Genomic DNA, 23,237 nt, shown 5'->3' with positions numbered 1-23,237 from the left:
ATACCATGTTAGGAATCACGACTCTTCACAATGGTATATGATATTGTCCACTCTGAGCATAAACTCTCGTAGCTTTGTTTTGGGCTTTCTAAAAAGGCCTCATACCAATGAATATAATATTTCTTACTTATAAATCCAAATCTTCCACTAAATTAAATGTGGGACTCACTCCCAATAATCTTCATCATTTTATATTTAATTTAAAGTTACAGTTTAGTAGCGGATAATAACAACATAATTGTTGTTATGATATATGAAATTACAAACTGGGATGTAAATGATTTTCTTTTGAAGCTAATTATTGGCTGTTGTATCATTAGTGTTTTTTTTTGGTCCAATGATTAAATTCCTTTACAATTTTATATAAATTAGGCTGTTTACTTCTTAACTCAATCAATCTGGACTGTAGAATGATTCACATCTCAAATAAGTTTTTTTTTTTATTAATTTTTTATTTATATTTAAGATATTCCATCGATAAAGTAATTTTCTAATTCTTAAATATTTATATTTAAAATTAATATTTATTGATTAGATCCCAATTATTAAAAATGGCAATGATTTGAAATTAATTTAATTTGGAAGTAAGTTAAAAAGACTAATAGCTAAGGACAAGGTATGACGCTAGGCGTTGGCGCGCAGGTTGTCATTAGGTTTTTTTTTTTTTTTTTTTTTTTTTGCGGGAAGCTTCCAAATCCGTGTCAGAGCAGAGAAGTTGGAGGAGAATTTTGATAGCCTCCACAGTCAATAGCTGCTTCCTCACTATCCTTTACTCTGGTTGATTGCGCATGGCCGGTACCGGAATCCACCCGTACCACCACCAATGGTCTCCGGCGGCTGCCCCTCCTCCTCCGCCACAAGCCACTGCCATCGCTCCTCCTCCTATTCCATATCCCCATCCTTCTCACATCCTCGTCGACAACCCCGCCCGTCATGCCTCCGATGAGGTACTTTATTTCCTCTCTTCCTCTTTCTTGATTTGTAGTACTCAACTCAGGATCTTAGGCAGTTCAAGATTCGACTAGAGGTTTTACCGAGTTCGGAGTTTCAATTGATTTGTTTTTGTGTTTTCTTGAATTCGGCTTGTTATAGCTGGTTATGTGTAGTTATTTTAGGTTATTCTGCTCAAGTAATCGCGTGGAAATTTTTTATGGTTTCTTTCTGCTATTCGATGCTCTCTGAGGCCATTTCTTTTTTAATGTTGTGTTGTTTTAGGTTCGGACTATATTTCTAACAGGTCTTCCGGAAGATGTGAAAGAGAGAGAGCTACAGAATCTTCTCAGATGGTTACCTGGTTACGAGGCTTCGCAAGTAAATTTTAAAGGTGAAAAGCCTATGGGCTTTGCTCTCTTTTCCAACGCTCAGCTTGCTATTGCTGCGAAAGACGCCCTTCAGGTTCATGTCTTGGCCTCACTGTTTTGTTTACTGATCTTGAATTGTCAATGTTGAAGTGTTGGTTGCTTTGATCCTTGTGATTTAGGATATGGTTTTTGATGCGGAGTCTAAGTCAGTGTTGCACACGGAGATGGCCAAGAAAAATCTTTTTGTTAAACGAGGTGATCTACTAGCTTTTATGATTCTCTTCTGCTTATTCACTAGGGCTTTCTTGTGAAGTAGTGATGTCCTCCAATAACGCACACATTCGTACTTAGAACAGTTACAGATTACCTTCAGTTTTTTTCTTTTGTTGTGCAATGATTTCAAGCTTTAGACATTTCGTTGCTCTTTTTTCTTTTTAAAAAAAGAAAGAAGCAAAATATTGCTTGATTTGCTAATCTTGGTACTACTTGCAGGCATTGTTGCTGATGCAGATGCTTATGACCAAAGTAAACGTTTGAGAACTGGTGGTGAATATGCCCACACCGGGTATTCGAGCCCATCACCATTTCATGCACCTCCACCCCCTATTTGGGGACCTCACGGGTGAGTCTTCTCTCCATGAAAACTGCTTTCCCTTCGAAGTCAGTTGTATGTGTTATCACCTGAGAGATGTTTATGGTTATGGAAAAGGAGTAGGATTCGTTAAGAGCTCAATTTTCTCTTTTTCTTAGCCTTTTGTGGTTGTTTTGTTTGCTCCCACCCTCGCCAAATGGCACTGAGTTGTGATGTTCAAGTTCCTTGTGGTTTGTGATGAATTAGGTATATGGCTCCACCTCCTCCTCCATATGATCCGTATGGAAGTTACCCTGTTCATCCTGTACCTATGCCTGCTCCTGCACCTGTACCAGCACCTTGCAGCTATGTGCCTGTTCAGGTAATCCTTTTACAATCTTGATGGCACATTGAACTTTGGCATCACTTTCTTGCAACGACCATCCCTGGAATAGAAGGCTTTATTTACTATAACTATTGAAGTTGTTACCATGAAGACATCATGGAGTGCCTTGACTTATTGTTTCCACTGGGAAAAGAATAACTTTTGTTGCGTGGATTATATCTCATTTTTCTCCCGTTTCCTACAGAACACAAAAGATAATCCTCCTTGCAATACACTGTTCATTGGCAATCTGGGGGAAAATGTAAATGAAGAGGAGCTCAGAGGTCTTTTTAGCGTGTATATAAATCTCATCTTTGCACAATTTTTCAATTGTATAATCACGTGTATGAATCGTTCCAACCAACTGAATGTTTTGGACCTCTGGTTCTGACATATCATGCAGACAACCGGGATTTAAGCAAATGAAGACTCTGAGGCAGGAAAGGCATAAAGTCTGTTTCATTGAATTTGAAGTAAGTAGGTTTTAGTTGACTTGACTGTTGATCATTTAATGTCATGTTCATGCCTTCTAATTTGGTTGTCTGCTTCACCTATATAGGATGTGAACACTGCCTCCAATGTGCATCATCTTTTGCAGGGTGCTGTTATTCCTAGTTCTGGCTCTGTGGGCATGAGAATACAATATCCTTTTCTTTACTAAATTGTTTTGTTTGATGCTAGTTATAGAACGATCATATCATCGTACTGGCACTTCTGAATAGTAAGTTGCTGTTTCGCCTGACAATGCAAGTGTTGGACTGAATGATTTATCTTATTTGATGGATGGCTTGTGCCACTTTAGGTAATAATCTGGGAATCTTTTTAAATCTGTAGGATGCATCTCGGTAAAGAAAATTAGTGCATATCATGTCTGTTACGTTTGAGGTATTTTATTGGATAGGCTTATCTTGTATTTGATGTCTGTTTTACATTTTAAGGTCACTATGGAACTCGATATATTAGTACACGTGTCTGTTAATAAGGAATAATTTTTTTCCCTTTTCAGTAACCTTTCCTAGAAATTAGATTCATGCATTTTTTGATGAATGTGTTGCTTTACGTCATTAGCAATTAACTATCATGTTACCTATTAGGTTTTGTTTCAAAGATTGAAATGCAATTCTTGTTGATGGCCATCAACGCTTGTGATCTAGGTAATACAAACATGTGCATAATGTGATTTCATCAACCAGGCTTAGTTTCACAGCAATTTGAACTAGTTGTTATTTCATTTATTGTTGCTTTCATGATTGAGGATAAATGTTTCTTCTCTTGACTCTATGAATACATTTTCGAAGAACCCGTTTGGTAAACGGAAAGATGCTACCTATCCTGTTTCTGCTCCTGGCGCCAATGGAAGTCCACATGCTATGGCATACCAATAGCGTGAAGGGGATGTACTCTGTTCTTTTTGCTCCGACAAATTCAAGCACTAGATGATAGGATGCATCTTGCAGCAGTTGCATGCATCCATGATCCATTTCATATCAAGTCATCAGCATTTTCATCTCCATGGGAATGATTGCTCATATTGGTGTCACAAGCATTCCATTTGGAAGCATGTTACTAATGTAGTCCCTATTTGTGACATGCATTTATCAGAACTTAGAAGATTTAAGTAGCTGGATTATTTGTGGGGTGTGTGCTGTGCATTGGTCCTATCCTGTTTTTTCTGGTTGTGTATGAGTATGTAGCTATTTATCTAAATGGATTTCTTGATTTATTAAGAGCATCCACATGTAAGGTTCAGTCATTTCATCTCACCTTTCGCAATTTCAAGTCGGTAGGGGTTCCATATCATGGTGCAACTCTGGTAGGAATGTAGGGCACGTAGGCCACCAGACAACGCATCATGCCATTATTAGCTTAATCATTTACTTGATCATCACGACCACATCATTAGCTTAATCATTTACTTCATCCACCAATTAATTCATGATGAAGTATTCACATTCAAGCAACTAAGGCCTTTGTTTCTTAAGCATCAAAGAATATAGTTTCATTTACATACAGAATTCCAACTTGGATTGACCAAGCTGCTATGCGTTTGAGGTACAATTTCAGGTGCTATCTGAAGTTCTTTTTTCTAGGCTTCTGACTGTGCAAGACCCCTCATGGAGATGACGCAGATTTATAGAGCCAACTGGACCATGATTCAAACAACCATAGCTGGATGTATACCTGGCTTGGCTGCAAAACTGGAGGAAATTGATGCCTTGGAAGAAAGGTATCTAAGATGAACTTATTCTTGCTTAGGTTTGCCATTCTAATTTTTTCATGGAGTTGTCATTCTTCAAACTTCAATCTTGTTGACTTCAAGTGTTTTAAAACTATTTGGTCGTACAATCTCCTAGACTTATAATTATTACCCTCTGATATGAGCTTCGAGATATTTCGTTCCTTTATGAAGTTACCTTACTCATGGAAGGATTAAAAAAAAAAATGAAGTTCGTCAAGCTCAAACGAAAGCTAGTGATGAACGTTGGACACAAATGAACAAAATCACAGGTAAAAGTCCTGCTTGTGTTAAAGAATGGGCAAATATAGTATTAGAATAGCTTGTTCGATAATCATTTACAAACCGTGGCTGTGCAAATATATCTAACACGAACACGAACACGAACATAGGGAAGCCTCTAAAACCTAAACAGGAAAGAGAATCAAACTTAAAGAATGGATGAAATTGACAGATCTAAGGGTGATAGGAACTCGAATACCGACCAGAAAATTCACTCAAAGAACTCGGTTGTCTAATTTACAAGGAAGAAATTACTGAGTTAGGAACTGGCATGAGATCTAATAGAAGAAACTGAGTGTGCCGAAATTGAGGCTGTTGGGCTGTTAACATCTCTGTCCCCATTTGTAGCCTTTGGCATCCCACTTAATCTCTCTACTGCCAATTGACAAACATCATCGAACCAAACATCTTCCGGTAGTACACTGACAGGAAACAGATTGAATCTCAGAAACACTAAATAAAGTCTACAAAATTCATTATAATCTAAGATGGAAACTTAAATTCTAAGCCATTTATACTGCCTGGTTCTAGTTCCTCCAAGGAGGCTTTCTTTTGTTTCTCTCGAGCGAAAACACAGTCGTTATTTCGAAGCCGAATTCAAATCTTAGGGCGTTATAAACACAATAAACTTAAAGATATTCATAGAACTTGAGGTGAGAATCATGCAATATTATGTAACTTATACTTTAGCATGCAAGAAAAGGCTTATTGATTATTAAGCATTCAGCACAGTGTGTACCTATCTGGATCCATTCCTGTTGCAGCAAATGCAGCCATTGCTCTTGATATGATCTCATTCACAACTCGATGCAGGTTCCGAGATAAGTATCGGCCTTGGGCAGCAAAGCAAATCACAAATTTCATATCCAAGTAGAACTGCACAAATTACAAACAATTAAGTACTGATGCTCTCACCCATAGGCGAAGAGGTTTCATCAAATCATAATGTAATATGATTATGTAGCAACAATGATGCCCACCTGTTGAAGACCAAGAGGTCCTAGTGGTCTTGGCCCTTCCTCAATATCATCCCAAAAACTTTGGTCCCCCGAAAGCCACAACACGACGGTTTCTGTGAGTCTCATCAATAGTAATGTACCAAATCTTTCCCTACCGATGAACGTATCAGCTGCCATACTTGCCATTCTGCTAAGCTTTACAAACAGTCCCTGAATTGTGATCAAACAACAGGGTTAAGCTTCCTATGGAACAATCAAGCAATGTTCTTATCTAATTTGTCTGTTGCATGCACATATATGCACAAGTGACACAAGAACCACACAAAATACCTGGAATATCAGAGATGGGAACCATTCAACTTCATCCATATTTCCACCCATGTTTAGGTACATCTCAGCGGTCAGATGGCTGTCCCCGTCCTCGGTAAAAATTAGATCAAGAGCATGCTGTCGACAAAACGTATCTTTCAATCTATCCACAGAGCTAACCAGCCGCCTCCTCCACTCCCTTTGTTCTGGATGATGATTTTGCTTGTCTGAAAGTCTTCGACGAGGATCGTCCTTATAAGCAGTCTGAGTTGCCGGGGCCAGTTTCATGGCCGCACGAGGCAGTAGTTCATCTGCTAACAATGACGCATTTGCCAAGAGCGCAATTTGCTGAGCTTCGGTTTCGGCCAACCGCACAATCTTACTTCCGAAACCATCAAAATTTGCTTCGTCTTCCATACCAGGCAAGGCTTTGATTAACATATTGATATATGAGTCAAATACTTGGAATAATCCCTCCAGAGTTTGACTCCCCAACTGCATACTAAGTAAAGGTCCCACGTCCTCGAAAAAATCCTGCAGGGGAATGTTTGGAAGAAAAAGATTGAGGGCGTATCATACCAATAAACGGGCGCGCATGCAACATACAAGAGTTTTGATATAAGTTTTAAAGTAATTCTTGTGATAAATTGCATCTGAGCCATTCAATCAAGTGATCAAGTTCGTTTTGTGGGGTGACTCAATCAAGTCAGCTTTGATAAGTTCGTTTGTGGGGTGACTCAATTTAGAACAAGGTGTTTGCGGGGTGACTCAATTTAGAACAAGGTGTTTGCGGGGGTGACTCAATTTAGAACAAGGTGTTTGCGGAGTGAGTTTCAAATCTTGCTTTTAAGTTTTTTTTTATCTAAGAGATAATCTAAGGTTGGTCCAAATTTTGTCCAAATTTTGTCCAAATTTTGTATAAGGAGGGTTACTTTCTTTGATTCAAGGTTCTTGCTTCAACAAGCTTGAATCCTTGTGCTGAGGATTAGGGTTACCTTATCACCTCCATTTAGATCACATCTCTCCTAACCTCCATTTAGATCACATCTCTCCTATCAAGTATACATTACTTTCCGAAAAGAACAATAAACTAATAATACATAATTTCATAACAATCACCAAAACTAATATAAACACAGCTAACCCACCCACCAACTCACCAAATTCATATCATAAAAGAATAATTGGGTGGAAATGTTTACCTGGACCATAAAATTGAACCGGTGAGCGCTACTCGTCAATTTATGTTGGAATGCTGAATTACCAAGAGCAGTGCTCGAAGTTCGGCCAGATTGGCGTGTCGTTGGAGCATATGTTAGTACCCAATCATCAGCAGCAGCCAAGGCAGCCGTGCTTTCTTCAATTCGTTTTAAATTGGCTTCTAGTGCTTGTTCAACACTAGGCCTGAAAAGTCTCAAAAGCACAGGGCAAAGCGCCAAACCACGACCTTCCAATAACGAACAATGACCTAAAGCAATTTGAACACACTCTGCAGCAGCTCTGAGACCTCCAGCAGCAGCCGATGAAGCTAAAGCATGTCGTTTCACAAGAAAGGCGAAAGCCTCCGTTTGTTTCGTCGCCCACATCACCAGCTCAGACGAATAAGCAGGTTCTTTACCGAAAATAGCCAAGGAATCACTCGAAGCTTGAGCAATGGCTGAGAAAACCAACTGGGAAAGTGCAGCGGTATAGGCTCCTCCATATGAAGTGCTGGATGGCCTAAAGCTTTGCATATTGTACTGATACCTTTGATAATGTGCTTTTAGTAACAAAGCGTGAGCTCGCGATCCATCTCCTAATTTGTTGAGCGCTGATACAGCCGCACGGAGTTCAACACCACGGGTCGAAGGCTGACAAGCAGCCTCAGTAAGCTGATCTGCTAGCCTTTGCCTCCGTTCAGCAATCGATGATTGCAGAGACATAATTACAGCTCGGCTCAACGTTTTATTTTCTTTCGCCAAAGAAGCTATCCTCTCTCCCTCGTCAAGGGCTGCCAAAGCTTCATTGACTCTTCGTTCAGCTAAGAGAACATCCAAAGTATCAGGATACTCCACTAACCATTTCTCAATATCTGAAGGATTGTCATCCCCTGAACCTAAAAAGCCATTTGGAGCTGTGCCTCCAGAAACAGAGGAAGGTACTGAATCAACATGAACCCCTTCAGCTAAACCATGAATTAAAGCAGTCTGAGTAGACATAAGGGTTCTAATGGATGAGAGCTCCACCTCTAAATCTGATATCTCCTTTGATGTGCTGATAGAACATAGCACATGATATCAATATAAAGAATCACTACGAATACAATTAACATCGAACGTTTAAGTTGGTACTACGACTATTTGCGCGCTTATCTCAGTTTATTCATCAACAAAATATACTGTTTGATGTTTTCCATGTCTACATTTCTTCAAACTAACAAACAAACAGATTAATTTATCCCTAATAACGAAACGAAAATTCTTCGTTCCTCACATGGATCAGCTAGTTCCATCCTTCAAAAGAGCTCAATGTTTATCTAATGTAAGAACTCCCAGCTACAACTTACCGGATAAAGGCAGCATAATTTGCATAGACGCTTTTACGCATTTCCTCAGCAGAAGCTTTCTTCAACTCCCAAAGATAAGTGCATAATTGCTTGATTTCCTACAGAAGTAGAAGACAGTTCAAATCAGAGATTTGATTAAACAGAGAAAGGTCTGTCTATTTGGCATGATAAGAAGCTTTGATTAAGCTATATATGCTTTCATCTCCTTTCTAAGTAATTCATGTCATTTTGCTTCAGAAACAGATGATTCAGAGAGTTAACAGTGAATCGAACTGTTTTGAATTGACGGAATAGTATTTTGATTCAACAAAATCATTTATGGGAACTAATTTATTGATGGGATCAAGTTGAGTGATACACACAAATTTAAGTGATATCCTTAAAATGGTAAAAGAGAAGAAGTGATAATCGCGATGACAAGCAATCTCCAACCAACTGAAAGGGGATTAGATAAATGAAGAAGAGAGAAGAAGAAAGGGTAAAATGAAATGGCGGAAGGAACCTTGTCGTTAAGAGAGCATCTGGTTTGAACGTAGGAATCGGCGTCGAATTGATCGGACTTGAAGAAACTGATGCCATCCTCAAACTTAGCGCCATTCTCCTTGACAGGCGTGGCTCTGGACCGGGCGGTCTTGGCGGAGGCCATGGAAATCTGATCCAAGAAATGGATCGGAACGAAGTCGACCACCAAAACCAGATCAAAAGGAGGAGGAAGGGAGTCTTGAAGGGAGAGATCGAAGGAAGGAAGCTCCGGCGGAGAAACAGGGAAGTTGGAAAAAAAAACGAAAGTCCAGAGAGAGAGAAGAAGATGATTGAAGAAGAAAGGGAAAGGAGGAGGAGGCAACCACCCAACCAGCCACCCAGCCTCACTGTTTCTCTCTCCGACCAAATTCTGAAGGGTTCGGTTCTCTGGTTTATTTTTTATTTTTTTTACTAAACCGGTAACACCCGAACCGGACTGATGAATAACTGGCTGGTTGTCTCTTTGCGAACCGGTTTGGTTCAGTCTTTTTGGTACTAAATTGTATAGAATTTTGTCTGCAACTCAGATGATGGGTTGAATCAGTTTAAATTACTTCTTTTTTTTTTTTTCCTTTTTATAAAAAAAAAAAAATGTATTTTAAATATCTAAAATAGTTTATTATATTACAAACAAACCGTATTAATGTGTGTGTACATTCTGTTAGACGAATAAACACGATCCTCCACAATAGTATGATATTATCACTTTGAGCATAAACTTTCGTAGCTCCACAATGGTATGATATTATTCACTTTGAACATAAGCTTTCATGGCTCCACAATAGTATGATATGATATTATCCACTCTATTGGTACGAGGTCTTTTGGAGAAACCCAAAGTAAAGTCATGAGAGCTTATTCTCAAAGAAATATAATAATATAGAACTAATTATATTATAAAAAAACTCTGAAAAGAAATATAATAATATAGAACTAATTATATTATAAAAAAACTCTGAAAAGATTATTATGATTAAATAATGAAATTTGTGATATTAAAAGGCTAGAAATTAATTATCAAATGATCGAAGAAGGTGGGTTTGGTTCAACCTCCCAGACCCCTAAACCACTCTATAATATCACTACTAAAATAGAATTAAAATAATAAAATAAAAAGTTGGTGGATACAGCAGAATATAAGATTAGCAAACAACCTTTTCCTTCATGGTTCATCTCATTTATTTATTACATTTTGCAAACCCTTTGGAAATTCCAGAGATTCATCAAAATCCATCTCCATTTAAGGCTTCATTCCAACAAACTGATTCAACAACCCTACCATCAATGTTCATAATATTTCCAACAAAAAAAAAGAAAAAAGAAAAAAAAAGAAGCACCTTCAAGAGATCCACTCCCTACCTTCACGCTTCAGGATTATCCGACCGAATAACTGATGTAACAAAGATCAATCCCTTAGTAAAAATACAGAGGATATATAATGGAACACATAACATAAGTGAATAACAAGTTTAGTTCCAATTGTATCTAATGGAACACATAACCTTTCAAATTTGAACTGTCTCCATGAAATTAAAAAGAAAAACAAACGTCGACATAAAATTAACCAACCCGTTCAACGGCCTATTAGATATTTTTAGCGGTAGGAGAGCTTAGACACAAGTTCAGTGACATTTAGACACAATACTAGAGGTTTAGAAACGTATTCCCACTTTTGGCGAGGACCTTATACACAAAACTAAAAATTTAGGGACGGACACTTGGAGACCTATTTGACACAATTATAAAAGTTCAGAGATTAAACTATGATCCCTTCCTTGCTTTAGTAACATTTCACGACATGCTATTCTTTTATAGCTCGATATAGATTAGAGATTCAAAGAAAGGTTACAACTCATAACCATTTCTTAAGGAACACAGTTACAATGGCTTTAATTCAGAACTTCCGACGAACACTTTTGCAGTTATTAAGAGAAATGGCCTCACAATAAGATCACAAATAATATAGCAAAAGATTGCAAATCAATCAAACATCCACAAGTATATGTTCCCTATAAAAAAAAAAAAAAAAGTGAATCCAAATTGAGCAATGTGGTGTATACTTCAAAATTGCAAACGTCACCATAGAGTCCAATGTGCATCAAAACTATTTCTGAAACATTTAATAAGAATTTTTGTGGGGTCATACATCCCATTTGAAAAAAATAAGTACCATGTACTGTGCGATCACGATCACAGTGGTTATCTTCATCTCCTTCTGCAACATTTTTCTATGTCTCTTGACAAATATTTGTTTTTAATAATATCTAAAGACAACCATATTTGTAATCAACTGACAAGGAGTATGCAGCACTTTTCAGTACACCGATAAACATGAATATCGCGATCATGACAGGACTCGAGGAAGAAGCCCTGGCTAACTCCATGCCAGCAGCTGTGGTATGGACTCTCGGGGTTTACACTAAATTACATAGAAACTGGAGAAGACTATTATGGATTCTGTATCCAAGATCCAAACATATTATTTACACTTTGGATATTCAGAGTTGACTTAATTGCTAGGCAAAACTTTCTATTCCACCATCATTCCTAAAAAACAAAATGATATGTGATAACCCCTCCCTATGCTACACCAAATCAAATATCATTTTAACGATCAACTTCTCCCATCATGATATCCTTTCTTTCAGTTTCTTAGTAAGAATGGGTGACGGTATTCTGCCTAAATAGTAGATACAGGCAATAAATAAAAGAATACTAAAGATTCGAGCATAGAATTTCTCAATTCTAACACAAGGGACTTATTAGATCTAATAGAATAATTTTCAACTAATTGAAAAAATCCATAAGAAAGATTCGAATTATCTCACAATTAATCAAGAAATCAACCCATTGAACAATAAAAAGAAAGGCTGGTTGGCATCAAGTGGAATAGAAGTAAAAATGACGCTGACACCAAAACCTGATCAAAGTAGGCCAAAATGACGACCTTAAAGAATTTCAAGGGTGGGGGATGGGATTTTGTATGTGTCTAAGTTGGTCAGAGGCACTGACATACAATGGTCGATCCTTGATTTATAAAAACTGATAGCTGACAACTTCTTCGAGCAACCAACATCCATTTTGTTTGCTTTAATCTAATTGATTGGTTTTTTTTTTATTTTCAATATCGTACCTAAAATTATTATCAGTAAAATTGTCGCTCCTAATATTTAACCAACAGAACTCCAGGCCAAATGTCTAAACCGAAAATGGCAGAGGAAGTTATATATCTGAGAGTAAAGGAATTATGATTGAATGCTTACTTCGGACTATGAACATTAAATCTATCGAGAAAATAGATATTCCACTACAATTCACGGGAAGAATTATCAAACACAGAAATGACTCGAACGATACGGAAGCAAACAATTACAACGACTGATGCAACAGAAATAGCATCTACATCACACGAAACTAAATACCTCTATTTCTCATAAACAAATACGCATATAGACCAACGCAAACAACAAGCCCCTAGAGATCCAGGATGCGAATCGTATGCCTATTCCCTAAACGAACGCTATCGACGCGAATTTTACAATCTTCATATCGCGTCAAAGAGAACTAAAATTTAACTGAAACCCTCAACAATAGACGATAAGAAAAATCCAATATACAGGTCCATGGATTAAATACAAATCAGAAACAAAATAGCATCCGACGAAATGAATCAATGAACAAGGTCGAAAATATAGATCGCGATCTAAAATCTAAAACAGGAAAGGAGGAGAGAGAGAGAACATACTGGGCTTTTGGGGCTTGCCGTCCGCCCACTTGGAAATGGAAAAATGAACCTTCTCGCGGCTGAGAACTTCGGTTTTGTAAGGATCCTTGAGACAGTTCCTGACCAGATTGGCGCAAATGTTAGAGTAGGTGATGTATGTCATCCCCGCCGCTCTCCAAAAGGGCACTGCTGCATTCGAAGCCATTTCTCTGCAACTTTCTTCCTCTTTTTTAGTCTCGATGAGCTTCGTTCAACCGATTTGTAATAAGGCAGGGTGGGCCGACGAATAGTGTTTCGGCTTACTGGGCCCAACCAGATGTTCAGTTGATGTAATGGGCCTTCAAAAAATGAAGCCCATTACGTGGGATGCTCCGTTTTATGCCGAGTAAAAAAGAAAGAGGTCCTACCGGGAGTCGAACCCAGGTCGCTGGATTCAAAGTCCAGAGTGCTAACCACTACACCATAGAACCACATGCTTAATATCTTTCTTATAATTTTTCAGCTTATAGGGCCCAACGAGATGTTCAGTTGAGGGATGCTCCGTTTTATGCCGAGTAAATAAAAAGAAAAAAGGTCCTACCGGGAGTCGAACCCAGGTCGCTGGATTCAAAGTCCAGAGTGCTAACCACTACACCATAGAACCGCATGCTTACTGTCGATCTTATAATAAAATGATTTTATTTTTTTAAATTCAAATAAAAACAAATATATTGTAATTCAACCAGGTCCTACCGGGAGTCGAACCCAGGTCGCTGGATTCAAAGTCCAGAGTGCTAACCACTACACCATAGAACCGATGGCTGACGAGTATAGCTTTTTATAATATTTGTCCAAATATTAACCATGAAAGCCCAAGTAAGAACAACTGCTTAGAAAAACGGTATGACTCCAAAAAAAATCCAATCAGCCTGATGGATTAATTTATAAATTCTTCTAAAACTAAACTAAATTAATGTTAATTTAAAAAATTATATTTTTACTTATTATACATGTATATATACATATTTTTATTTAATTTCATAATTTTTTAATTATTTATTGTCGCATAAAAATAAATTTTAACTATATAAAAAGTAGTTTTAAAAATATATATTTAAATTGAATTGTAAACCTTAATTAAACATCTAAAAATATATAAATAAATAATATTCAAACTAATTATCTTTGAATAGACGGCCCAAATAGCCTAAATCAACCCGACCCAAGAAATTTATAGTTAGATAGGGGTTCATTATTTAATAAGGGTTGTGTTTCGGTTGAAAAAAAGTAACAACCCAATCCAATCTTTAACATAATCCACATGGAACTACTACACCTTGATGCTCGTAAGCCTCACTCTCTCTGCTCTTCACATAATAAAGACGAGCAAAGAGAGACAAGCAAGAAATACAACATCTACATCTACATGTATTATTGACAAGACTAACATTCAACTTCACATGCCATCAACACTACCCATCTACCTGAGGAATTAGAGGGAATTAGAGGGAACTAGAGCGAAAAGGAAGCAGGGTTTTGAAGATTTTCCAAACTCAAAGTGAAGAATGGAGTTTGGTAGACGACGATGCCATGGAGGAGAGGATGCTAATTAGGGAGGACACAGAGCTCAACGCCACTTCTAACACCTCTTCGGAACAGCTTTCTCTTACAATCTTCTTCACCTGAATTCAACACAACCCACCAACCAAGCTTCATATCAAAACACAATCAGATATATATAGCTGCAAAAACACGAAAAATTTTAAGTTCAACTTTGTTTTGGCTCCATTGGTTGTGGGCTGTTTTTCATTTTCTTTATCCGAAGTATGCTTGTTTTCATTCAAAACAACAATGATAATAAACAAGTCTAATTATAATTCGCATCCGAACAAGAATCTTTATGATAATCAGTGACTAAGAAGACAACAACCAAAAGTCGGCATAAGTTTCCAATAGAATGGTCGGGAGGCAATGTTCGACTTCTTTTTCGTTTTTCCACACTCGAGTTGAGTCAGTTGCTAGAATCATAAACCAGGGCATACGACATTCGACAACATCGGCGAGTAGTACACCAAATTTTCTTTAAGACAAAATGATATACCTAACAATCCAACCCAAGAAAGAAACTGAAAGGCCATCAAGTCATTGACTCTCTCCCTGACTCAATTTGACTCTGGTACCAGGAGAACTAATTACTAGGTAGCGAGTCTTTACTTAACTCGACCCAACTGGCCCCTTCTTCGAGATCTTATCTATAGATTTCCTCCTCTGCAGAGGATTTCAGGGGAGCCCAAAAAGTTTTCACGATCCGATCTCTGATAATCGAAGAAAGCTCCAAAACCTTCGGGTCAAAGCCCTTAACTTTATATACCATCAAAAGTATCAATATCGCAATCGAGTCGTTATTCAAGCTTAATGGCACATTCCTTACATAGTTCTACAACCTTTTACAGCATTCTTATTCCTATTCATGGCTTTGGGGAGTCCTAGATCACGAATGCACTGGGAAAAAGAACATGTAATCTTTCCTATAGAAATACTCAATAACATTGCTAAGGAATTGCCCAACTGATAAGCCATTAAAAAACAAGCAAGCAATATACGATTCATAGATTGAAGAACAGTTGATCCATGACCATAAACACCATCAGGCAAATGCAGGTACAGGTATGGTTTCATTTCAAGATAGGCAGAGTTTTCACCTCGTCAAGGTAACCCTGTAACTTGGTTATCTTCTCCAAGTAGTCTTGGTCTTCGAAAGCTTTACCAATAGTCTGATCATCTGAGATTTCAGCTTCCATTCACGCGAGTCCTGAAACTTGACAGGGAGCACAAGCAGCACCAAAAATTCTCCAGAATCTGAAAGAAAATTAGGTTTAGATTGGATTCTAGCGAGAATTTCATTCAAGCAGGAGCTCAAAAAATTCAACCATCAATAGTTCATGAGTAATAGAGATACGCCGCAAAAAACATCAGACTTCAAAACGAAAACCGACTCCAATTCCAAGAAGTACGGAAGCACCGAATAAGAACAATGACAAGAACACGCACAGATAATACGCATATGACCTAATTAACTCGAAGGAAAGTGAAAACAAAATCACTCCTCAGAAGTCATTGCTTCAACTAGCAAATTCCTGGTAGAGACAAGAAACAGAACACTCAAATCGTCCAAAAGCGAAAAGAAATTCAATCGGTGAGAACAAATTCGAAGCAAGTAATATCTTACTATAATCTATAATCAGTAATCTGAATCGAACGTCACAAGAAACAAAAAAAAAAAAAAAAAAAAAAAAAAAAAAAAAAATCAGAAACCAAACAGCTTATTAAACCCTAAAAGAGTACCTCAACAGAGAGCAGAGTAGGAGAAAAACAGAGCGATGGTTGCCGTAGTCGTCGGAAGTTTGTCGGAACTACTTCGAGATTGGCTGCGGTGAAGTGGGAGAGGAGACTCTGCCCACGACGCGTCGACTGCCTTAAATTGGGCTTACGAAACGACATGTCGTTCCAAAAGTGAGGTTGCCTTGTATAGGACTGATGTATTGTAATTTTTATGCGTTTTTGTGTTAATCTGCTTGCGATTATAACTCAACCATAATTGATATACAATTCTTCTCTTGAAGTTAGAAGTTCAAATTTTTCTTGTGGACTAGAACACAAATTTTCAGTTCGGCTACACAAATGGCAAAAAGATTTTCAGCCAGCAAGCCAAGAACAATCCAAAATAGGCAAGAAATCTCCCAAACTGAACGAAAAAGGGAAATCCATGGTGGAATTGAACGACTGCAAAGTGTTCTAGCTTCTAACGATTCGGGACAAGTCAATTACATTTCCACTCAGTCATGTCTCCAAGCCCTGTTTCTACTTGTTCTTAGGAAGGAAATCTTCCTCCTAAACATGGCGCCCTTGCTTGACATGAACTCTTCTTTTATTTCAAAGAAGGGATTCATTGAATATAGCCCTGCACTTTAGGTAGATCAGGCTGCTTTTACGTCCCTTGTTCTTGAACACTCTCCTCATATAAACATAATGCTTCACAGAAGGCAGAGGATTTTTGTGTCCAATGCAGCATTACAAACGTAATGGTACTTTCATTTTCTCAAAAGGAAGAGTTGAATGAAGCCCGATGGCTATGGCTATGGCTATGGCTATTGCTTCTCTTGGAGAGGACGTGGACTGTAGTCTTTGATCATCAAGATTTCGGAACATAGTTTACGTGGCACCTGCTCTAAAGCTTTTCCTTCTTGCCATGCCTGGCCAACTAATACTCCAGGTCCCACAAATCGAACATATACTACAAGCTGATCGTTGAACGGATATCGATGCTTGACTGCAAAATGAAAAGAATAATATGAAAATTATAAATCTGGAAACTATGCAAATAAGAAATTAATCGAGTGGAACTTCCATCAGTTTCTGATAAAGAAAGATATAAGGTTGGAGATTCATTCTAACTGGTTCAGAGGAGAGACTGAAAAGCGGGCGGAAAAAGGCGAGGTAAATTACGTACTTTTATTTTGTACTTTCGTAGATTTGAAAGAAAAGGGAGGTAGCTAAGGAAACACAAGCAAAGCAAAAAGAAACTATGATATATACATAGTACTAAAAACTTGGAAAAGCAAGGAGAAGCATGCTGCATGAGAGCTATCATTTCAATAGAGTTTGAAATGTAAAACAAAGGTATTTAAAACCTCAAATAAAGAATATCCTTCACCATCTGAAATTTATGAGTGTATCTCCAGAGATGAAAAGCATATCTCAAGTCTCTGGTACATGATCAGAATTCTCATTCAATAAAGGCACTATAGACTTCATCTATCTATATATATACATACACACACACACACTCACATATATATATATATATATATAATGTATATATATGTATGTGTGTATGTATATATAGTGGAATTTATGTTGCAAAGCTGAGCAGACTCAAACCTTGCAACTTCCTATTGAGCCACAGAGAAAACAGGTCCATGCAGAGCAAACAGTTCTTTTTTAGTGATCATTTCTTTCATGAAATATCTTGGTGGCAATTAACTTCACAAATAACATAAGATTGAGTTGAAATTGTACCAAGGAAGAACCAATAGAATTGATGAGATTTAATCAATGTGAAGAAAGACACAAAAAAAATGAATTCAATATCATACCTGAAGCTGGAAAGCCTTCAGGGTATTCATGAACATCAAAGAGCCCATCTCCAAATTCATATGCCAAGTCACAAGGATGTTCAGTTGACATTACTTCTTTAAGTTGTTTCACCTCAAAGTACAATGGATTAAAGGAATTTGCAAATCCAGCCAATCCCATGCCTGATTTGCGAAATGATATAAGTTAGCAGAATTGAAACGGAAGAAAATTTTAGAGGCAAAGTGAAATTCACATGCTATGCAAGTTATCAAAACATGTTCAATAGGAACTGTCCATGTTAAAGCTTGATCATCAAATAATTCAATTTCATTTTTCAAAAACTCCAGCAAACAGATGGGATTGAGGCTGTGACAATGGGATCTCGATCATCTTTTGTAACCTTAGAACTCAAGGACACGGATGCGCGTCATATAAATATAGTGATACACCAAGATATGTCTAATCCATATCCAAAAATAAAGAAAGTAAGGATAAATGAACTTATAAAAGGTCCATAGGATAGTGGATCAGCTAGCTTCTGTAGTGTTTTAATGTCATAAAATCTGTACTCATACTGGGTTACTAATGTCACGAGAGAAGAAGAGTATATAGTTGCCAAAGGTTAAGAGATCTTACCAATAAACCGCCCATATGTCTTTCCGTCGTTGCTAGAAAATAATGCCTAATAAACAGGGAGATGTAAATAGATAGATTCTGTGAAAGAAGAAAGGTGGGAATAGGACTAGATAATTTTACCTTCTTGAAATGATTAATCCAAGCAATGGGTATTTGTCCTATTCAAAAGATGTTCAGAATCAAAGTAGTTAGGCTAGCATAATATATACATAATCTTGAGGAAAAAGATCAAAAAAAACCTTCAATCCTTGAACTTCAAATCAAATCCAAAAAAGCACCACCCGTTTACAAATTTCGCCTTTTATTGTCCTCTATCAAATTGTTTTCCTTATACAGTAAAGGGATTTAAAAATCTAGAAGCAACATTTGAACGCTTTTCACATATTAACCTACCTCCACTTTTTATGCAGTTATAATATTCAAGCGTCGTTCCATCTTTGTTTTGCAGCAAACTAGACGCCATTTTCTTTACTAACTTCGGATCATCATATCTCGTGCCAGCTACTCCCCAAGCCCTTGATATACACCTATATTGTATTGCTGGTGTCAGAATTTCCAAATTACAAACAAAACTTTACAAGTAGAATTCTTTTGTGGCTAAGAGAGTTCCTACCAAATTGTAAAAGTTTACAAATGAAGGGAAATCGCATTAATGAAGAAGAAGAAACAATTATACAGGAAATATAATGCTTCATATATGTAACCTAGGGCTTAGAAGGTGCAGAAGATTGTGACGTCTTTCCTCAGGAATAACTTCAATCTTTTTCCTGCCAATCGAAACACAGAGTTTCAAACCGAATTACGAGTAAACTCCATGAAAATCAGCAACAATGCAGGAGAAACACTCATAAACATCTTGCCAACGAGTTGGTAATGTTAGAAACTAAGATAAATCACAAAATGTAGAGTATGTTGAACCACTGACCATTGCAAAATTATAGTTACAGTTATGGTGATCAATTTATGATGATATGAACAAACATACGAAATAAAATCAGCTGAAGTCGATTAAGAAATCTACAGCTCAGGAATAAATTACTACCAAAGATATGCGGCTGGATTATAAGTAGTAGGATCTAAAGGTATGAGCTCCTTAGGCGGATCTAGAAAGGTTACTACATCTTGTTCATCCAGGTACTGTATTTTCCCATTCGGAAGCAATTCATAAGGCCCCTCATCCCACGCAGCAGATACTTGCGGTCTCTCCCTCCCTCCAGCTACGGCAGAGACCTCAAAACTAGGTGGCGATACACAAACTCCATATCCGAACCATTTCAGCCCTGCCAAACGAGAAGAGGCAGAAATTAAGAAATAGAACACGATAATTTCAGAAACATAGTCGAAAGAAAGAAATGTTAATTAGAAGAAAAACTCGAGTTCATTCTGATGGATTCTCCTGAATGATTGACGGAAAAATACGAGGGCCAAGGAAGTGATGAAATTGAGCGATCATGTCTATGCGCCGAAAGAGAAGAAGATGAACTGACCTTTGGAGTTCGTGTAGCAGAGACGCCGCCGTGGTCGGCAGAAGGTGTTGATTTGGCGGGAAAATGGGAAGAAGCAGGTTCCATGAGAAATTTGTACCGGACGGCTGGAGGCTGCCATTGCCTTCATCTTGATGAATTCTACTGTTCTTCGGTTTTGTGATGATCAGGTGATAGTCTTAGAAAACGAACGGGAAGCGCCGACATGTCATCTCCATAGTTCGTGTCCCTTCCTACTTCACTGCTCGCTTGACTCTCTAATTATCGATTAACGATCGACATGTCGATTTACATTCACCAACCCTAAACGGTCTTTGAACTCGCTAATGTATTGAAATAGCTAGTGAACAAAAAATATTTTTTTAATAAAAGAAATTAAATAAATTAACATCTTTAGAACAAATTAATAAATTGATTTAAAGAGTAATTTCATGTGATAAAAATATTTTTTTGGATTAATTTAAAATTAGAAATATGTAATAAGAATATATATAATTAAAATAACTTTTAAATATAGTGCAATTAAACAAATTTATTATTTTAAATATTTAGCAGCGTCGGGATCTTGTTCGATTAAAGCTTTGAAATTTTTCGTGTAAAGTCGTACAATTGCCTGCACTAAAAGCAAGCGAATTCTCTCTCTCAAGTCCTCATATGAAATTACTCACTCTGATTGCCTTCTACATGTTTGTTCAAATGCCGGAGAGAATTTTGTTTAGCTTCTTCTTCAACGGATCGTTATATTTTGAGATCTCACCTTCGAATGGGAGCTGACCCTTTTGATTTTGAAGGCTGAAAAAGCTCTCCCTAGCTTTTTCTCAGGTAAAACGCTGCGTAATATTCTTTGTATTGGTTGTGTGCATTTAACCATTCATCGCGTTTTGAACCTTTTAGTCGTAGTTGTTGATCATGAAGTATGTTGAAAATTGTTGGGAAAGGAGTCACACATTGGTTAATTAAAAGGGGAAAATCATTAGTTTATAAGTAAGGAATATCATCTTGGTTGGTATGAGGCTTCTTCGGAAACCAAAAGTAAAGTCATAAGAGTCTATGCTCAAAGTAGACAATATCATACCATTGTGTAGGTTTGTGATTCCTAACATGGTATCCGAGTTACGCTTTTAACTTAGTCATGTCAATAAAATCCTCATGTATCAAACAAATGATGTTCTTTGTTTGAGGGCTCTAAAGAAGGAGTTGAGCCTCGATTTAGAGGAGGTTGTTCCCGGGCTCCATTCATAGGCAGTAGGGGAGGCTCTGTGGTGTATTTTGTTCGAATGGAAGATTGTTGGGAGAGGAGTCTCACATTTACTAATTAAGAGGAACATTGTGGATTTATAAGTAAGGAATATATCATACCATTGTGTAGGTTCATGGTTCCTAACAACGTGGTAGAATTTAGAGATATCTTGGTAGGACTTTGACCATGTATCGAGTTTGTTGTAGTAGTCAGTGACAAAGCTTACCCAGCTTGGAATGCCACCATTAGCTAGTAGACTACTTTATCCTAGCAACTCGACTTGGATTGGAAGCTCCAAGAACAAATCATAGCTGTTTACGACTCATTTTACAAGCTTCCCCTTACTCCCCTCGAACAAAGTACATCATAAAGCCTCCCTTAAGACCTCATTCTCGGGAGCGAGCTTTTGAATAGTCTCCCCATTAATTGAGACTTTACTCTTTCTCTGGAGCTCTCGAACAAAGTACACCCTTTGTTCGATACTTGAGTCGTCTTTGACTACACATTTGTGACTCAATTCTACGGGTGTACACTCCTATTTGGTCGAGTGTACTTAACTATTTGGTCGATTTATTTGGTCGAGTCAACTTAACCATTTGGATCGGTAAAAAAACTTTTCTCAATTCTACGGGTGTATACTCCTATTTAATGGATTTTTAAGAAGATTAAAACTATTTGATGTTTGTAACATATGTTGCTGATGTGTTATAGGTCGTAGATGTTTGATATTTAAATCTTATGAGATTTTAGTTATTAATGTGATATTAGAATTTTTAAATAATATTAAAATTAAATAATTCAAATACCTAACTCAGCCCAACCAGAAAATATGAAGTTAGATTGTGAACCATATTTGGTTCATCCGATTAACCTGAAATTCTGTGTTGGTCGAGAGATTTCTTCCAACCAAACACAACTTATATCATTTTTAATCTGAACACCCACTGGACGATTCGAGATAAGTTGCTAAAGGGCGATAGAGAGAGGTGGAAGGAAGATAGCCTCTCATGCATTACCAGAAGGAGCCAATGCGTAGAGCGTTAAGACCTAGAACTGAAGAACGTCAGTCAGTGATTGCGCCATAACCGAGTGTGTTAGGGCGGGAGAGAGATTAATTAATTCAATGAATAGGGATTGCGATTACACTGACGCTTGCTGCCAGCCTTGAACAAGTGGATCTCCTATCTATATTTGCTTGCTTGAAGAGGTTTTCATACTAAATTAAAATGAAATTAAGGTACGGAACTTAATTAAAACTTTTAAAAACTATATAAATATTTAAAGCCGATTAAATCAACACAAGAAAGAGAATGAATAATATTATTAGATAATTAGATTTAAGGCCAACATTAATATTGTGATTAAAAAAAAATGTGATTATTATTGAAAGTATAGAAAATTAGGGTGGTTGAGGATGAATCGGATCACTGCATTTTCCGGCGGCGGACACGGCGGCGATTTCCGAAGTTCAGAATGGGTAAGCGGAAATTAGGGCATTGGTTGAGGATGAATATTGAGTCAATTAAATCAGCCGGTCGGAGGAAAACGACGGGCAACCCGACCAATTTTAAAATTGAAGGTGACCGGTGAAGTTAACATCTCTCAATCACGGCATTTTGCCATTTTTTTCTTTCTTTTTAGAATAATTAAAAGAAAATAAAAGGCACATTAATCCGCTAATTCGGAAGTGCACGCAATCTCAGCCCTATAAACCGCCGGACAGATGGCTCCAATTTCACCTAAATTCTAATTTTTTTCTTTATTCTCTAAATTTCCTTTAATATCTTATTCAATTTCAAATATTAGCCCTTTAATTAATTAAAATTCTAACCGGTCAAAGTGGCTCGTGTTCAAAGATGATCATTTTAACCTCAACACTAGACTGGACTCAGCCTCCAGAGGATCTATCTCATACACGGGGATTTTCA

General features: G+C 37.4%; 4 protein-coding genes and 3 non-coding genes across 8 annotated transcripts; 1 reads left to right on the top strand and 6 right to left on the bottom strand.

The window, feature by feature from the left end:
- Positions 1 to 661: 661 nt before the first annotated feature.
- On the top strand, positions 662 to 6,009 carry LOC111779394 (uncharacterized). 2 transcript variants are annotated; one of them, XR_015413334.1, is made up of 10 exons: positions 662 to 947; positions 1,216 to 1,395; positions 1,481 to 1,556; positions 1,794 to 1,923; positions 2,140 to 2,254; positions 2,463 to 2,554; positions 2,661 to 2,730; positions 2,817 to 2,901; positions 3,548 to 4,484; positions 5,589 to 6,009. XR_015413334.1 is itself a non-coding variant. In XM_087119081.1 (9 exons), the coding sequence occupies exons 1-9, from the start codon at positions 789 to 791 to the stop codon at positions 3,640 to 3,642; spliced, it is 1,002 nt and encodes a 333-aa protein (XP_086975207.1). In that variant the 5' UTR covers positions 662 to 788; the 3' UTR covers positions 3,643 to 4,649. The 2 variants fall into 2 exon arrangements, 1 of the variants encoding a protein (XP_086975207.1); XM_087119081.1 differs by lacking the exon at positions 5,589 to 6,009 and having other exon boundaries at positions 3,548 to 4,649.
- On the bottom strand, positions 4,779 to 9,669 carry LOC111779392 (exocyst complex component EXO84B). Its single transcript, XM_023659563.2, has 7 exons — positions 9,091 to 9,669; positions 8,589 to 8,686; positions 7,246 to 8,296; positions 6,065 to 6,577; positions 5,756 to 5,944; positions 5,515 to 5,651; positions 4,779 to 5,197 (listed from the first exon to the last, which is right to left on the bottom strand). Exons 1-7 carry the CDS (start codon positions 9,232 to 9,234, stop codon positions 5,035 to 5,037), a joined length of 2,295 nt encoding a protein of 764 aa, XP_023515331.2. The 5' UTR covers positions 9,235 to 9,669; the 3' UTR covers positions 4,779 to 5,034.
- A 578-nt stretch (positions 9,670 to 10,247) lies between these two features.
- Positions 10,248 to 13,085, bottom strand: LOC111779396 (ATP synthase subunit epsilon, mitochondrial). Its single transcript, XM_023659567.2, has 2 exons — positions 12,856 to 13,085; positions 10,248 to 10,500 (listed from the first exon to the last, which is right to left on the bottom strand). The coding sequence occupies exons 1-2, from the start codon at positions 13,037 to 13,039 to the stop codon at positions 10,472 to 10,474; spliced, it is 213 nt and encodes a 70-aa protein (XP_023515335.1). The 5' UTR covers positions 13,040 to 13,085; the 3' UTR covers positions 10,248 to 10,471.
- Positions 13,086 to 13,232: 147 nt separating this feature from the next.
- On the bottom strand, positions 13,233 to 13,304 carry TRNAQ-UUG (transfer RNA glutamine (anticodon UUG)). The gene has a single exon. It is a non-coding gene; the product is annotated as a tRNA-Gln (tRNA).
- Positions 13,305 to 13,405: 101 nt separating this feature from the next.
- TRNAQ-UUG (transfer RNA glutamine (anticodon UUG)) lies at positions 13,406 to 13,477 on the bottom strand. The gene has a single exon. It is a non-coding gene; the product is annotated as a tRNA-Gln (tRNA).
- An 80-nt stretch (positions 13,478 to 13,557) lies between these two features.
- TRNAQ-UUG (transfer RNA glutamine (anticodon UUG)) lies at positions 13,558 to 13,629 on the bottom strand. The gene has a single exon. It is a non-coding gene; the product is annotated as a tRNA-Gln (tRNA).
- Positions 13,630 to 14,103: 474 nt separating this feature from the next.
- LOC111779395 (WD repeat protein) lies at positions 14,104 to 20,350 on the bottom strand. The gene is made up of 10 exons (XM_023659566.2): positions 20,073 to 20,350; positions 19,628 to 19,865; positions 19,290 to 19,352; positions 18,979 to 19,112; positions 18,706 to 18,743; positions 18,586 to 18,631; positions 17,970 to 18,131; positions 16,159 to 17,143; positions 15,516 to 15,672; positions 14,104 to 14,495 (listed from the first exon to the last, which is right to left on the bottom strand). The coding sequence occupies exons 1-8, from the start codon at positions 20,197 to 20,199 to the stop codon at positions 16,962 to 16,964; spliced, it is 990 nt and encodes a 329-aa protein (XP_023515334.2). The 5' UTR covers positions 20,200 to 20,350; the 3' UTR covers positions 14,104 to 14,495; positions 15,516 to 15,672; positions 16,159 to 16,961.
- Positions 20,351 to 23,237: the final 2,887 nt, after the last annotated feature.

The sequence above is a fragment of the Cucurbita pepo genome, chromosome 17, assembly GCF_057944985.1.
Source record: "Cucurbita pepo subsp. pepo isolate OVF chromosome 17, ASM5794498v1, whole genome shotgun sequence".
NCBI classification, from domain to species: Eukaryota; Viridiplantae; Streptophyta; class Magnoliopsida; order Cucurbitales; family Cucurbitaceae; genus Cucurbita; species Cucurbita pepo.
The sequence above is the reverse complement of the archived record's forward strand: the minus strand, read 5'-3'. Positions and strand labels throughout refer to the sequence as shown.